Source organism: Hyalella azteca, unplaced genomic scaffold (assembly GCF_000764305.2).
Source record: "Hyalella azteca isolate HAZT.00-mixed unplaced genomic scaffold, Hazt_2.0.2 contig5384, whole genome shotgun sequence".
Lineage (NCBI taxonomy): Eukaryota > Metazoa > Arthropoda > Malacostraca > Amphipoda > Hyalellidae > Hyalella > Hyalella azteca.
Window position 1 is genome coordinate 60370 of NW_025935577.1, and position 14679 is coordinate 75048.

At 39.6% G+C, this 14679-nt stretch overlaps 1 protein-coding gene across 1 annotated transcript; it reads left to right on the forward strand.

Annotated features, from left to right (window-relative positions):
- Positions 1-853: 853 nt before the first annotated feature.
- LOC108665231 (UPF0764 protein C16orf89 homolog) lies at positions 854-8408 on the forward strand. Its single transcript, XM_018151964.2, has 6 exons — positions 854-1502; positions 2152-2298; positions 3986-4111; positions 5152-5351; positions 6091-6265; positions 6648-8408. Exons 1-6 carry the CDS (start codon positions 854-856, stop codon positions 7004-7006), a joined length of 1656 nt encoding a protein of 551 aa, XP_018007453.1. The 3' UTR covers positions 7007-8408.
- Positions 8409-14679: the final 6271 nt, after the last annotated feature.

Sequence of the window (14679 nt, forward strand, 5' to 3'; positions counted from 1 at the left end):
TTCAATTTTTTCTTTATCGCTTGTGTTTTTGAAAAAAAATTCCGTTTAGAACCTGCTACAAAAATTCGTCCCAAAAGTGTCGACGCGGCCTTTCTGAGCAGTAGTCACTGGGACTCTGGAGCGTCATGGCGTGGCAGTGTGTCGCGGCTCGGGGTGGGAGTTGGTCGTGGTGTCGTGTTCTATGCACAATGAATGAACATAGCTCGTACAATTATATCAATGAACATAGAACGTACAATTAATCGCATAGCCTTTACAGCAGAACAATAAATTTTCGCTCTTTACGATGACTGTTTGAACATATAATAATTTACTTCCATATTTTGCTATACAGGATGAATCAGAGAATATAACTTTCTTAATTAAGTAGTAACAGTGAGGCATGCATTTTCCAATGGAATGAAATTATTTCAATAATTCGCCGATAAAAGTTTGGTTTCATGAGGGAAAAATATTAATATCGTGTACAACAGCTCCAATCAACAAAAGTTCTTAGTGCAAATTTAATGTACTGAATTCATGAGTAAATCAATAGGTGTAGATTTTTAGTGACATATTAGTGATATTACATCAAAAAATTATTTGTACCTTCAATGAGTCCGATCTACCTATAAGCTATGTTTATCAAGTATAATAAATTTGAGGTATTTTACCGAGTAAACTGATCCTATTCAATACTGACAACACTTGTATTTATTCCATCGTAATTTAGGGTGAAAACATGCACAACTCTTTTAATGTTTCTTCCTTTACGCGCTTCTTTTTTGGCGATATTTTTCTGGAAAATAAGTAACCTAAAGCTTTCAATTCAGTATACCATAGAAGAAACCTGAACACAAACATTATACGTAAGATGAGGGTCATTGCTTTGCTGTTCGGTGTAGCTGTGTTCCAAAGCGCCTCCGTGGGTTTTGGAGCAGCTGTGCACGGCTTCGTCGTCCAAAAATCTTCCGTCCACGACGCCATTGTCCAATCTATCGTCCGAAAATTCGCCGGCCATGACTCCGTTGTCCGAAAATCCGCCGGCCACAACTCCGTCGTCCAAAGATCTGTCGTCCATAAATCCGCCGGCCACGACTCCGTCGTCCGAAAATCCACCGGCCCCGGCTCCGTCGTCCGAAAATCCGCCGGCCACAACTCCGTCGTCCAAAGATCTGTCGTTCATAAATCCGCCGGCCCCGACTCCGTCGTCCGGAAATCCACCGGCCCCGGCTCCGTCGTTCAAAGATCTGTCGCCCAAAAATCCGCAGACCCCAATTCCGTCGTCCAAAAATCCGCCGGCCACGACTCTGTCGTCCGGAAATCCGCAGGCCACGACTCCGTCGTCCGAAGATCCGCGGACCACGACGACAGAGCGCGGGTGTCTCCACGGTATGAAGCGCAGGAGCGACAGCAGCTGCTGCAGGAGGTTGCCTCGAGCTTCAAGAAGCTCACTAGCTTCATCGCCGAGGAAGCTCAGAACGGCAACGACGACCTCCTGCTCTCAATAAGGATTACGCAGGGTAATGCGTTGTTTAAATGTGTTTTAAAAATAAAGTATTAATTTTTTGCGTAAATGTGAAGTTTTGAACGGTATACGTGACTTTTCGCATGTTCAAAAGATGATTTTTAATTTGTTTATAGATTTTTCAAAAACTTTACGAAAATTTTCAAAAAATTCCAACACACTAATGAGGCGTCGATAATTTCCTTGACATAAAATGTTGAGCAGTTAACGTGAATATTTGCATTTTACAGCTGAGTCTTAATGAATCTATCTATCTTGGATGCTTTGGAGTAAACTTCGACTACTTTCGCCTTAATTTTTTTGCAGTTAGTCAAGGAATTAAATGTCTTGAGTTTTTAATGGGTTGAGATATATTTTACATTTTTTAATTATTATTTATATGTATATATAATTATTATTATATATAGTCATCATTAAAGCAATAATTTCGAAAATTTTTCGCTGAAAACATGATTTACTTCTCTTGAAATCAAATATTATTTCGAAAAATACTAGTTTTCAGATTGATAGTCTATGGAATGAAGTTCTGAACAACATATTCTTTAATAGACTGTTGAATAGAATGTACATATTCATGGATGACAAAATATTCTACATAGGCTTATATGTTAATCATTTAAAGTCTCTTTTAATTGCCAATGTAGGCCAACTAGCGCAGCTCCAGTCCGATTCTCCGCGGATTTCCGACTCTCCTGAGATATCCCGGATTATATCATCCGCTGAAGCGGATCTCGCTTCAGCCGCTGATCTTCTGCTTCAGAACTTCGGGACAAATCCAGATCTCAGTGAACGTGAGAATATTCATGTTTCCTTCTGAGATATAGTCAACATAACTCTTATTCATCGCTGTTTTGATGATTAATTTAATCATTTAGCCTCGATAATAATTGATTAACAAATTTAGCCTCGACAATTGTGTTTCTTCCGTGTACATGTTTTAACTGTTATACCTGAAAAACTAACGTTTTTCTTGACTTTTTTATACTTTTTGTCATTAAAGTGAGAAAAAACGGAACACGGTAAAGCGAGAGATTTTTAATTAGCAAATTTCGACGTTGGATAGAGAGCTCCATGAAGTGCCGGACGAGTTCAAGCTAATTTAATTGCCAAGGTGCACCTGTGAAATTTAGAGACGCTGATAGCCCAGCAATCTCGAAGTTAACACATCATATATAATATAAAATGTGTTAACAATACATTCATATTAAAACACGCTATAATTACAATTCACATTGTTACAAATACACTTATATCATAATTGATATTCAAATGACCTGACATCATAGTTCACATTCAAATGATCTAACGTTTCCTGGGTTGGAGTTCGGAGTAAACAATATTAGCATTTATCATTGGCTCGAAAGTCTGAGGCCGTACTATGAAAAATGGTCCGAGTTCGTATATTCGGCAGCCAATCACCGATGACTTTTCAAGCTAAACCCACCAATCAAAGACGAGAAATAGGTCGCTACGTTTACTTTACGATACGTAAAGTAAACGTCGCTATACGTATTTAGTTTATGATTTGGCACAAGGCTGAAGTTTCAAGTGGTTATATTTTTTTGCCCATAATTATTAAATTCTCTGAGGCTCATAATGTCACATGCATAAACGTCGCTATACGTATTTAGGTTATGATTCGGCACAAGGCTGAAGTTGCAAGTGGTTTTATTTTTTGGCCAATAATTATTAAATGCTGAAATGCTGCATGAATGTCACGTGCATTCATGATGCACCTGCGTCAGGTAATGAACACCTGAAAGATTTTTCGATAAGGACCAGCAAGTTCGAATGACCAGGCCTAGCTGAAGCCTGCCTGTTCCATGTGGTGCTCGGTACCTTTCTGTCAATTCGATTGCCCATGTAAAATGAGTCTAAACCTCAAAATTAAAGATAATCGGATTATAAAATAATCTGTTGATTGATGTGAAATACTTTTTCAATCGGTTTGTGCATTCAAACTAATTTGTCTTCAATAAAAAAGGCTCTTACAGTGCATGTGAGACGAAGCATCTGAAATGATTTTCCGATCTTCCATCATTGGTCAGGTAGCATCTCTTTAATGCTGAATTGTTAATGTTATCTCTAGTAATGTTATCGGTCATTTTTAACAGTTGAATAGATGTCGGCATTTACGTACGTCCAGCTTGCAACTCGTTCATATATACTGGCCCACATTCTAGCTCTAAAATTCTTTCAATTTCAAGTTATATTCTTAAAATTGTGTCTCGTGAATGTAAAAAGACTAAATAATTAAAAAACATCTTCGGCATTGCATTAGATAGGCATCCAAAACAACTTGCATTTTTGGCAAATTCAATAACAGTCCTCAACGATAAAAACATTCCGTTCTACATAATTTAAAGATCTTTTCTTCGCTTGAACCATCTATTATATTTACCTGAACTAAAAAATGTCATTTATATGTGCCGTTCATTATATGTTGCATTCGATAATTATTTCTAATTTCACCCGCAGAGTTTTCTTTCATGATGGACCCAGAGTTGTGGAAGAACATGAAGCGCATTAACGCTGAACAGTCCATGGAAAATTTTGAGGAGCTTTGGCTTCGGACTTTCGGTGTTGACCAAAACCAAGACAGAGGTGAGATTTTCAAATATGAACTCACGCCTACTTAATTCGATCATTTATCGAACATTTCTTCCGAAGCGAAACTTACACATGATTATTTAGAAATCTGATTATTTATTGTGTGAATATCTTTAATCATAAACTATATCATACTTACATCAATAAATATATAAAGATATTAGACTAGGTTTTCTTAACTCGCTACTGCCTGCTGATTTCCTACTTGCGATGAGACGTAAATCATCGAGAGTAAAAAGCGAGGAAACCGAATAAAATTCGAAGGATTCTTCGAATTTTATTTTTTTATTTTTTTTAAAGGATTCTTCGAATCCTTCCAAAAATTCACAGAAGAAAAAATTCGTTGGACCTTGACTGCCCTCACGTAATTATTCAACGAAACGCTCCATTTATTAACTTCCTTTTCTGGTTAAAAATTACGAGTACTTTAAATAAAAAAAATTGTCAATGAACATGATTATTCTTTCGTTTGTTTAAATAATTTGATTTCATCTTGATTTTATACATTCATGGTAGTGTAAAGGTTGTCGGTGTCGAGTCTGGTAAATCAGTCCGTCTAACATATTTGAATTCTATTCAACAGAATATCATATAAAATAAATCCAAAGCCATATTGTGCATTTAAAACGTCTTTATCAAATGTAAGTATGCTTCGTATATATTCAAGAAAAATGAGTCTTTCATCTAATTTCATCATTACAATCACTTCTCTTCGATTAAATAAAATTCTAATAGGGTTTCTGTTCATTTTTGCTCAGCTGTTTTATTCTTCTAAAAATGCTCGACATTATTACATACCTCACAGAGGAAACAGATTTCGATGAGACAACGGTATACTCGTGTTTAAGTGAGGCAGCTCAACCCCAGCAAGCTGGAAAAATTTTGCAATGTCAAGAATCCGCAACAGACCAGATTTGGCCATTTTCTCAGCTGAATCCACTATTACCAAATTAATCTATAAAACGTATTATTTTCATTGAAGTTTAGCTCTATTATTTTCAGATTAATGCGTGACTTTGTTTGCTACCTCACAGAGGACACCGATTTCGACGAGGTGGCATCAGACGAGTGTCTCAGTCAGCTCCGGCCCCTGCAAGACACCGACAGCTCAAATTCGGACGGTCGCAGTTCTCACTGCGCCGTGAGCGACCGGTGCTGGAGAATGATGGCCACACCCGAAACTGGCGACTATCAACTCACTCACCAGCTTCTCTACTTCGCGCTTGGCCTCTCAGTAGGACATCAAATATTGGTGCCAGGGTTGAATAGGCCACATCTGGCCAGTCGTTGATTACCGATATCGCAGAATTCTAACAGCTACTGACATTTTTATGACACGAGTCACAAGAATTATTTCACTCGTAATAAAACTCTGTTGTCCAATCGTAATGTCTCATATCATGAAATCGAAAAACTACTACTACTAGAATACATCGCAATTGGACAAAAATTATGTAATTTTATTTAAATGAATGTTAATTAAATGTGTTAATTAAATGAAATTTTATTTAAATGAAATGAATTTTATCCCATTCAGCTTCAACCGATTTCTTGCGAGTTTTCGGTCGCTAGACTATGAGAGACCAAACATCGTATTGACATTGTAGCACGCATGTAATGTATGTGTAATATTGTTCAAAATTGACTGTCTTAATAGTTGACGAGATCCCCTCATGCAAGGACGACTTAAGGTCAAAATAAGCTTCATGCATTATATAAATACCTTTCTGTTGCTGAGGGAAGCCATTGCACCATGTCTCAAAATAAAGTATAAAGCTTATTATAATAAGTTATTGACTGAAAGCTTATATGATTATAATAATAGTGGACAAATTACGAAGTTCCCCTGATCAAGAACACCAGAAGTGTTATAACTATAGCGTCGCGTACAATCTAATCTTAAATGCTTTCTCGTCCATCTCAGTAGACATGAACTACAATTTGCCTATAAAAATTTTTCATTGTATCCTTAGGCAGGATGCGGTCCGGAATTCGCCGAACTTGCGCAACGCGGTTTTGCGGACAGCGTCCCGACTGACGTCACACACGAGCTGATGAGACGGCAGTGCAGTCGCGTGCTGGAGCAGGCGCAAGTTATCGCTGCTGACGGGTACCCTGACTTCAAGAAAGACTTGTTCCTTGAACAAGGTTTGTTTTGTGGTCATTTTTATGTAAAACACGAAGATTCCAAGTTGACGGTGAAATGTTTTATATTCATAACTATCCCGGTATAAAACTATAAAATCTACTAAGTATGTAGATGTTCCTTTTCTTGCGCTATTGTACAGCCTTACAGGTATGTATGATTTGAAATTATAAAATGTGTGTATATAGTATGAATAATTCCTGACTTGTTTGTAATAGCAAAATTTGGTTCAGATTTTAGGTCAATGTGTTTATCTTACGTTATCAGAATTGAAAGTATTGGTCGTGGATCTCATTGAAGTTAAAATAATAAATTTCTACCTATAAATATTAGCGCTAATATTTTTCTTATTAGTTTGTAAATTATTTCTTTAAACAATATCAGGATTCCTTTGCGGTGCTGCAGTAAACAAGCCAGAGTTCTTCGAACCTTCAATGATTCGGTCAGCCTTATCGTGGCAGAAGTCATCAGGCTGCTACGGATTCATCGACGTTGAAGCCTACCTCAGCGACCTCAGTCGTGCGGACCCTGCAAGAATTCCTGACGCAGAACGCGGTCTTGAAAACACTCGATCTCAGAATGCCCAGGTTAAATCAGCACTAAAAGTCGGACGAATAGATGAAAATAAGTCTCGGCCTAAAGCACGACGAGAAAAGGTCATGAACGAGTCGTGCCTCGCACACAACTCCGCTGTGGCGATGGGCTACCTGAGCGTTGCTCTGCGGTACCTCATGGACCAGTGACGACAACTGAGCTTAACTTGAACACTCAATTATAATAAAATGAGGACCTGACGTTAAAATCGATATCGGATATCATTCCATCGACCAGCAACCAGGTAGATTCAATGAATACATTTTCGAAACAATGGCGAAATACGCCGTGAATTTATTTGCAATGTAACAAAATTAATCGTTAGTTCTATTAACTTGCGCTTGAATTTTTCCGGTTCGATTCATAGAATGTGTTTGATGGCATTTTCTTCAAGCTTAAAGAAAATTAATTGACAAACTTCTCGCGAATTTGTTTCATTTGACCGCAGGATAAAAATTCAAATGAAAACCCGTGACTAGGATGAACAACACGAGACCTGAGAGATGGATTTTCGCGGTCTTAAAATTTTTCGCGATGATACCGTTCCCAAGATACCGTTGCGAGGCTACCGTTTTGAGGATACCGTTGCGAGGCTACCGTTTTGAGGATACCGTTAAGAGGATACCGTTGAGTATACCGTTGCGAGGATACCTTTGCGAAGATACCGTTGCGAGGATACCGTTGCGAGGATACCGTTTCGAGGATTTCCTTGTCATTAGCTGCGTAGGAAATAACCCGAGCACCGCCGCTGGTGCAGACATTGGTGACACAAAATACGTATTTTTTAACAATTTCAGAGGTAATTTGGGTTAATGCTGAGAGCAACTAGACGCCCAGATGACATCGCATAAGAAACGCTTAGCTTGTCTCAACAACAACGTTCTGCGCAGAGCCGCCGACCGAGCGTAGTCCGCGTACGAGCACGCCTCAAAAAGGTGAACTCGTTCGTAGGGACGTTCAATGTACATTATATTATTAGCGCGTATATAAATGATCGAACACAGGAATAATTTCTCTATCATAAACAAAACTTGTTTTCCGTGCTACATTCTCAGTAAATTTTGCACTACTTTTTTCGGCGGTAACAATTTTTATCGGTTGTTCTGAAAAATTGGGTTCATACCGGCTGTAAAAAAATTGTGTTCATTGACATCAGTAACCATAAAATGTAATAAAAATTCGTTCACAATTTCTAGGCTAATCAAACAGGCGCGGAACTTATATCATTCAGAACTTATTTCAAACTTGATGACTGAAGCCACAAATCGATAGAGGCCAGTAAATTAAAATTGTTCCGTAAAATTGCGTTCGTGCCGTCGGTAACACGAAAGGACGATAAAATTTCGATATAAAATCGTTCGTACCGTAACCGGATTAATCCACTTGCGATCTCCCATATATATCGGTTCATGGACTACATTGGCCCGATTTACGTTAGAGTTAAATGGGTGCGCACCAAGGTAATACATTAATGCCTCACTTGCATGAGGTCCCTTGCAATTAATCTTCCAATATACCTGGATTTATCTGTTAATTAAATTTGAAAATCTCTTCAATTGCATTATTTTCAGTTTGACTTGCGTGAATATTGCATTTCTGAATCAGGCTCCCGGTTTGTATGTGGCTCTAACATCCTCCTGGATTTCCTCTAAAATGAAAAAAACTAAACTTGATCTTGAAATTCATGGCATGAGATGTATTAATTTCGATCAATTTAAAAAGAGGTGGCGTAAGCTGAGCTTCATAGTGTTTGAAATCCTCGTTTGAAATGTAGGAAAATCTTTATATTCACTAGAAAATTTATCTTGGTCGAAAGTCAAATTGTAGATATTTGATTGAAAATTTGGCCAGTTAAAATCCGCAATCCTGTATATACGGCAACCATCCTGATTTCTTCTAATCTGAATTTGAAGGTTAAGGCAAACTTCAACATCTACCAAATGGGCCGGATAATCAAAACTTCGTATCTTTCAATACGAACGTACAAGAAGATACGAGTTACGTAAGTACACCCTAATTTTGGCATTATCAAAACTTTCGTGCGCAAGACTCATCAGGAAAGCTATTATCATAACCATACGGCTAACTGACCAATCAGAGGCTTTAAAATTAACCATTCCTTGCTCGTGCCCTGCTCGGCCCTGAGGCTGGTCCTCACAGCTCCTGCCGATTCAGTGTGCAGTGCGCGTGGATGGAAGGAGGTTGTCACCGGCATCTGTGTTGACTAACTAAGGAGCATATGGAGAATTGAATGGGACGTCTAAATAGCAATGACAACGCCTTTATTGCAATTTTTCGCAAAGCAAAAAATTACATTATTCCCATTCAAAATTAGGGGACTTTTTAGAGAGCTACCTAGAATTTAGAACACTTCGTGAGTTGAATTATAGCACAAAAGGAAAATAAATTAGCTGGCATAAACTCAATTGACAAATTTTTCCCAAAAGGCACCGTTTAGCACGATCACACATTATTCCTATGTTGAATTATTGACATAATTCTATCACAATTCATCGTGTTGTAAGTAAATAAATAGTTTTATATTGCTTCGGAACACTCAAAACGTGTACGTAACTCCGCTTACGACACCTCCGAGCAGGCGGGGTCGCCTGCCGAAGACCACAACCGCCCTGGATATAATGGACAATCATGATTCCTGCCTTCCGGAACGTAGCCTTCAACACTTCAAGCCGTCCGTATCTAGGCTGTGGGTCGAACCAGCCCTCGGTCGAACGGCAACTTGTCGAAGGACGATAAATTTTGGAACAGAACTATGCCATCTGAAATCTAACCTCAGATACGGTGAATGTAAAATTATGTAATTTAACGATGCCCGGAAGTCAGATTCGAATTTTATCGAGCTACGTTCATTACTTTGGGAGATATTCCATGCCCATCGAATTTGGGGAGACCGGCCGCGAGTCCGGCCGTAAATTTATCCGAAACATGCCATGGAGAAGGCAGTATTTTCATAAATTTTGGCATTGCGCCTTGTCAAAAAAGAGATTGAATCATTTAGGGATTGCGAGGAATCAAAATACAAGAGAGATGGCTTGTAGATGTCTTCTTTTCCAGGTCCAGATGGAATAGATTTTTTTATTCATTCTCAATTATTGACGGTAAATGCTCAACTTATTTTACAGCTGTTTCTATGTTTGCGCTTTCATCGATTTCTTTGAATTTTTCTACTAAGCCCTCGTATGTCTCCACCTTTTTTGTCCCTGTTACTATAGTCCTTGAATTATACTTGCCAAATGCAAGAAAAACTTTCGTATAGAAAAGTAATAAATTCCCGAAGACATTACCGAAGGTCCGCCATGGTCGCCAGAATCATTGAAACTGAGCACAAATCGAATCGGAAAAGTGTGCGGCCGTCCACACGTTCCGACTTGTCTGCGCAGTTCATCGAAATCTATACTATGGAGCTCAGATTTCGATGGAACTGCGCAGTTTTCCCGCCGGCTCCAAAACTGCGCAGTTTTCCCGTCCACACGCAACGTTTTGTCTGCAACGTTTAGAACTGCGCAGACAAATCGTTGTGTAAAACTGAGCGTGTGGACCGGGCTTATGCGCTGTAGCTATTTCGATGCAACTGCGCAGTTTTCCCGTCCACACGCAACGTTTTAACTGCAACGATTAGAACTACGCAGACAAAACGTTGTGTAAAACTGAGCGTGTGGACCGGCCTTTAGACGGAATCCTCACCAAAAATTAGTTAATGTTCACAGGGTCCTAGGACGACATAAATTCGGAAAATTCTGTAATGTTCACAAGGTCCTAGGACGACATAAATTCGGAAAATTCTGTATATATAATTAGCTTCTTAACCCGTTTTTAGCGCATTTTCTCATTTATGTAAGGGCCCCCATATACCATAGAGTCCAACTCGATAGTCCAACCCGGCTAACGTCTAAACTAGACTCCTGCGTCTCGAAATAATTTTCTCGAAATGAACCGGGACAGACGTAACGAGACGAGAAAATTCCGGGAAAAAAATAACGGGACAGAGGGTAAAATTTGTCCCGGAATAAACGTATGAACCGAGACAAGACTTTTGTCCCGGACTTTAAAACTTGTGTCCCGGTTATTTATGAACCGGGACGAGACAGACAGATTTGAAACGAGACATAACGAGACGAGACGAGATTTAGTATGGGGTTTCGTGTGCATGCAGTCGTTCCCACCATCCTTGACTGGAATCGAGCTCCAGTAACGTTTAGTCGTGTATCCTTGCTACATTGAGTGACTATTCCGATGCGCGCGGGACTTTGTCGGGCTCTATTGAAAAGTTAACTTATTATCACTGCAAACCTATCTCCTCCTACAGTTTTCAAGCTACAGCATTGAAAGATATACCATTCGATTTTTAAAGACCATACCTATCGAGCAACGAAGCCTCTTTTTTTAGATTTGTGCATAGTTTGGATTGAAAATGGGAGGAGGGGGGGAAATCAGAAGAAAATGAGAAGAAAACGGGAAAATGCGTATAAAAAAAGCTCCGACAAAAATAAAAAATTGGGCTGTGTTACTCGATTGGTATGGTCTTTACGAATCGAATGGCATTCATTCGATGCTCTAGCTTGAAAACTGTAGGAGTAGATAGATTTTTAAAGTACCCCCTTTTTCCGTTTTCTATGAATTTCACGTTTTCTTTGAATTCATACGAAAAAATCATACCAACAAAATGTGCTTGTATTTCGGTTTTACAAATATGTGTGATTCGTTAGTAAATGTGGAAGTTTTTCCGGAGGGAATACCCCCCCCTTAACGTTATTTAGAAAGAATACACATGGATATTTCGAGTTCTTTTTTGAAGATTAAACTATTATATTTTTTTCCGGAGAATAAATAAGGAGAATGATCAAGGCAAGATCGATGAATCTGATTCTGTGATTGAGCTGGAGGCAAATCAAAGTGTGTCCAGTCAACCGATGTCACCAGCTACAGGCTACAGCTAGTATGGCCTCCTCCAGACCATCATAGAACACAATTTTTGAAAAATAAATAACGTGCTTTTCCATTTTATTTGCCTGTCAAGATCAAGTACCATATTAAACAACAACATGTATTCGTAGCAAAAATCATTTCAATTACCGAGCTCCAGTCAGAATAGTAAAAGGATAAGTCTCAAGTTATTATATAAATGTATGACGGTAAGCCAAAGTAGTTTACACCACATCAATAATTGATTCGTCTCCTTATTTCTCGTTATGTCTCGTTAAAATGGCTATAAATTCCGGGAAATTTTAAAATACCTACTTTAACCGGGATGTCTCGTCTCGTCTCGGTATCGTCCCGGAATTCCTACGGACGGCTGAAGATTATCCCGGTTTTTATTGCGAACCGGGACAGAGCCTGTTGTCTCGTCTCGGATACAAAAAAATAACAAACGCAGGAGTCTAATCGAAACCTGGCAACTGAATTCAACAGGTACATTTTTCCCCCCGTGATTTTAGGGAGTGTTTCTGTAATACAAATAATGTCTATACACTCGTTTGCGATCACAGTTGTCAGTTCACTTTTTTTGTTCAAAACGGAATCCGAGCTCGTGTAAAAATATTTTAAAACTTTTTTGGCACTTTCACTGATTTATGCGGTTGCTTCTTACATTACTTACAGGTCAGTGGACATGACTTCTGTTTACTTGTCTTCCAGTTCCGCTAACTGATCGTATGCGGCCGGTGTTGTCTTGACATTGCGAGAGTGCTTGACCTGATTTTCCGTGCTTTTCCGCCTGATTCTCTCCTGCCACTTCTTCCGAAAATTCTCTCTCTTTAAAGGGTTGAAATCCTTTAGAAAAACGGAGTTGTACTCAGTACTAATACTGAATGTAGAGATGATTACTTTTCTCGCTGAACTCGGACAGCTGAAAACCCAGAAAAAATCATGAGTGTATATTATTTCTAACGCCTAAACGTGATCCTAATAGAATGATGTGCGATTGCTGTACAAGGGCCTTGCGCAGCAGGGTATGATGCATTCATTGAATCCGCCATGTGAACAAACTACAAGAAGATAACAAATGTTCGCCTTCCCTTAATGCATCATCCGGAATTGAGTATCGTGCAGAAACAATTTCCAACAGCATCAAATGCATGAATAACGAGCGTTGACGAGCTGCTCGGAGAGCAATAATTCATGTATACCCTCACTCCGCGCCTGGCGCACGACTGATAAGTGAGTCACTGCGAGTGAGGAAAATCTTCTGGCTGCGGAAGGGGGAGCGCCGCTGCATGGCGTAATAGGTTAGGCCAAATGAGCTTCGGCATGCGGCGGCATGACGCAGTGGCTGGGAGCCTGTGACTGAACGGCGCTGTGTGGGGCGCTCTTTCTCAAAAATCGCGAAGAGGCCAGGCTGTGTTTTACACCAGCTCGAGGCAGTTTGGCTGTTTGACCACGGCTATTGTTTTGGCGGCTTGATGCTATTTGGCTCACTGATTCACTTCCATGAAAGGAAACGGCATTTAAGGCTTTATGCACTTAATCGTACTGGCTACTATGCCCTCTATCATGATTACACTCGGAAAGGCATAAGTACTGAATTGTGGACATGGGCAGTGATGGCCTCTGGCATGCATCCCCTCAATCCGTCGTCAATGTAAAAATTGCTGCGAATGAAGCAACGAGCTTTCTCTCGAGTATCATTTGACAAGTTCGAGCTAACTGGATCACCATGTGCCTGATCGCGAGCAATGGTTCCCCGGGCAGCAGCGTCAAGACACACCGCTGCAATTGCTGGGCTGCAAGTGTTGCCAAAGACATGAACATTGGCGCGGTTTTCAACCAATATCGCGGAACCAGTAAAACCTTGAATAATATCCATCGATTCTAAAAGCTACGTTTCCCTATTATTTCACTATTCACAAGCAAGGTCGTTCAAAATAAAGATGAATAAATCAATAACACATTTTCACTTCTCTTAAAACTTATTACAACGTTGCTTCGGGGCTAGTTCAGCGTCAACTATTACATTTGCCAAATCACCCGACAACGCAGAAAATGATGTTGCCACTAGCAGGGACATGAAAATTTCTCTGAATAATCTCGCGTTTCACACGAGACACATGAAACGGTGATAGTTTCGTCGTCACTATTGTAGCTCTCATGATATGTAAACTTTGCTCATCAAATTTGACAATTGCAACATTGCTTCACGCTAGGATTGAAAGCATGAGCGGCGAGACCAGTTTATTGCTTCTCAGAGGCACGAACATGTTCTGCATTTGCCAGGCCGGCGGGTAACAAGAAGTTGCATAAGCCTAATGTTCCACCGTAAAAAAATCCGACTCAGATAGAGCCATTGCCGCTGAGAGATCGGAACTTAACTCACATAACCTTTGTGGCATTAATATAAAAAGTTAATAGTTTATGCCAATTGATGACATGAGTTGCAGGCCCTGTTTTAGCTTTTAGTTCTGCTGAAAATAATTGAAACTAGCGCCTCTCGTCTAAAACCTGAGCGTTTGCGAACATAATATAGCTAAGCTACTTTGATCCGTTTCTCTTTCGGCCAGATTTATACACGGCAATAAAAAAAATTGATATAGCGTTTTTTTAACAAGCGTCTTGCAGACGAAATGTCAATCCACTTTTGCTTCGACGTCAATCTGACCTACTCGTTCAGGGTAACAAGAATCAAAAGACAAGAAGAAACAGAGGAACAAGAATCGATAAACAAGAAAAAACAGTTACAAGAGTAACAAGAACAGCATAACGAGAAAAAAATATAACTCAGTACTCACTGCAATGAGTGACAGGGAGCGCATTTTCTCGTCAACGAAAACTTGAAGTCACGGATGGACAGACGGACGGACATGACGAG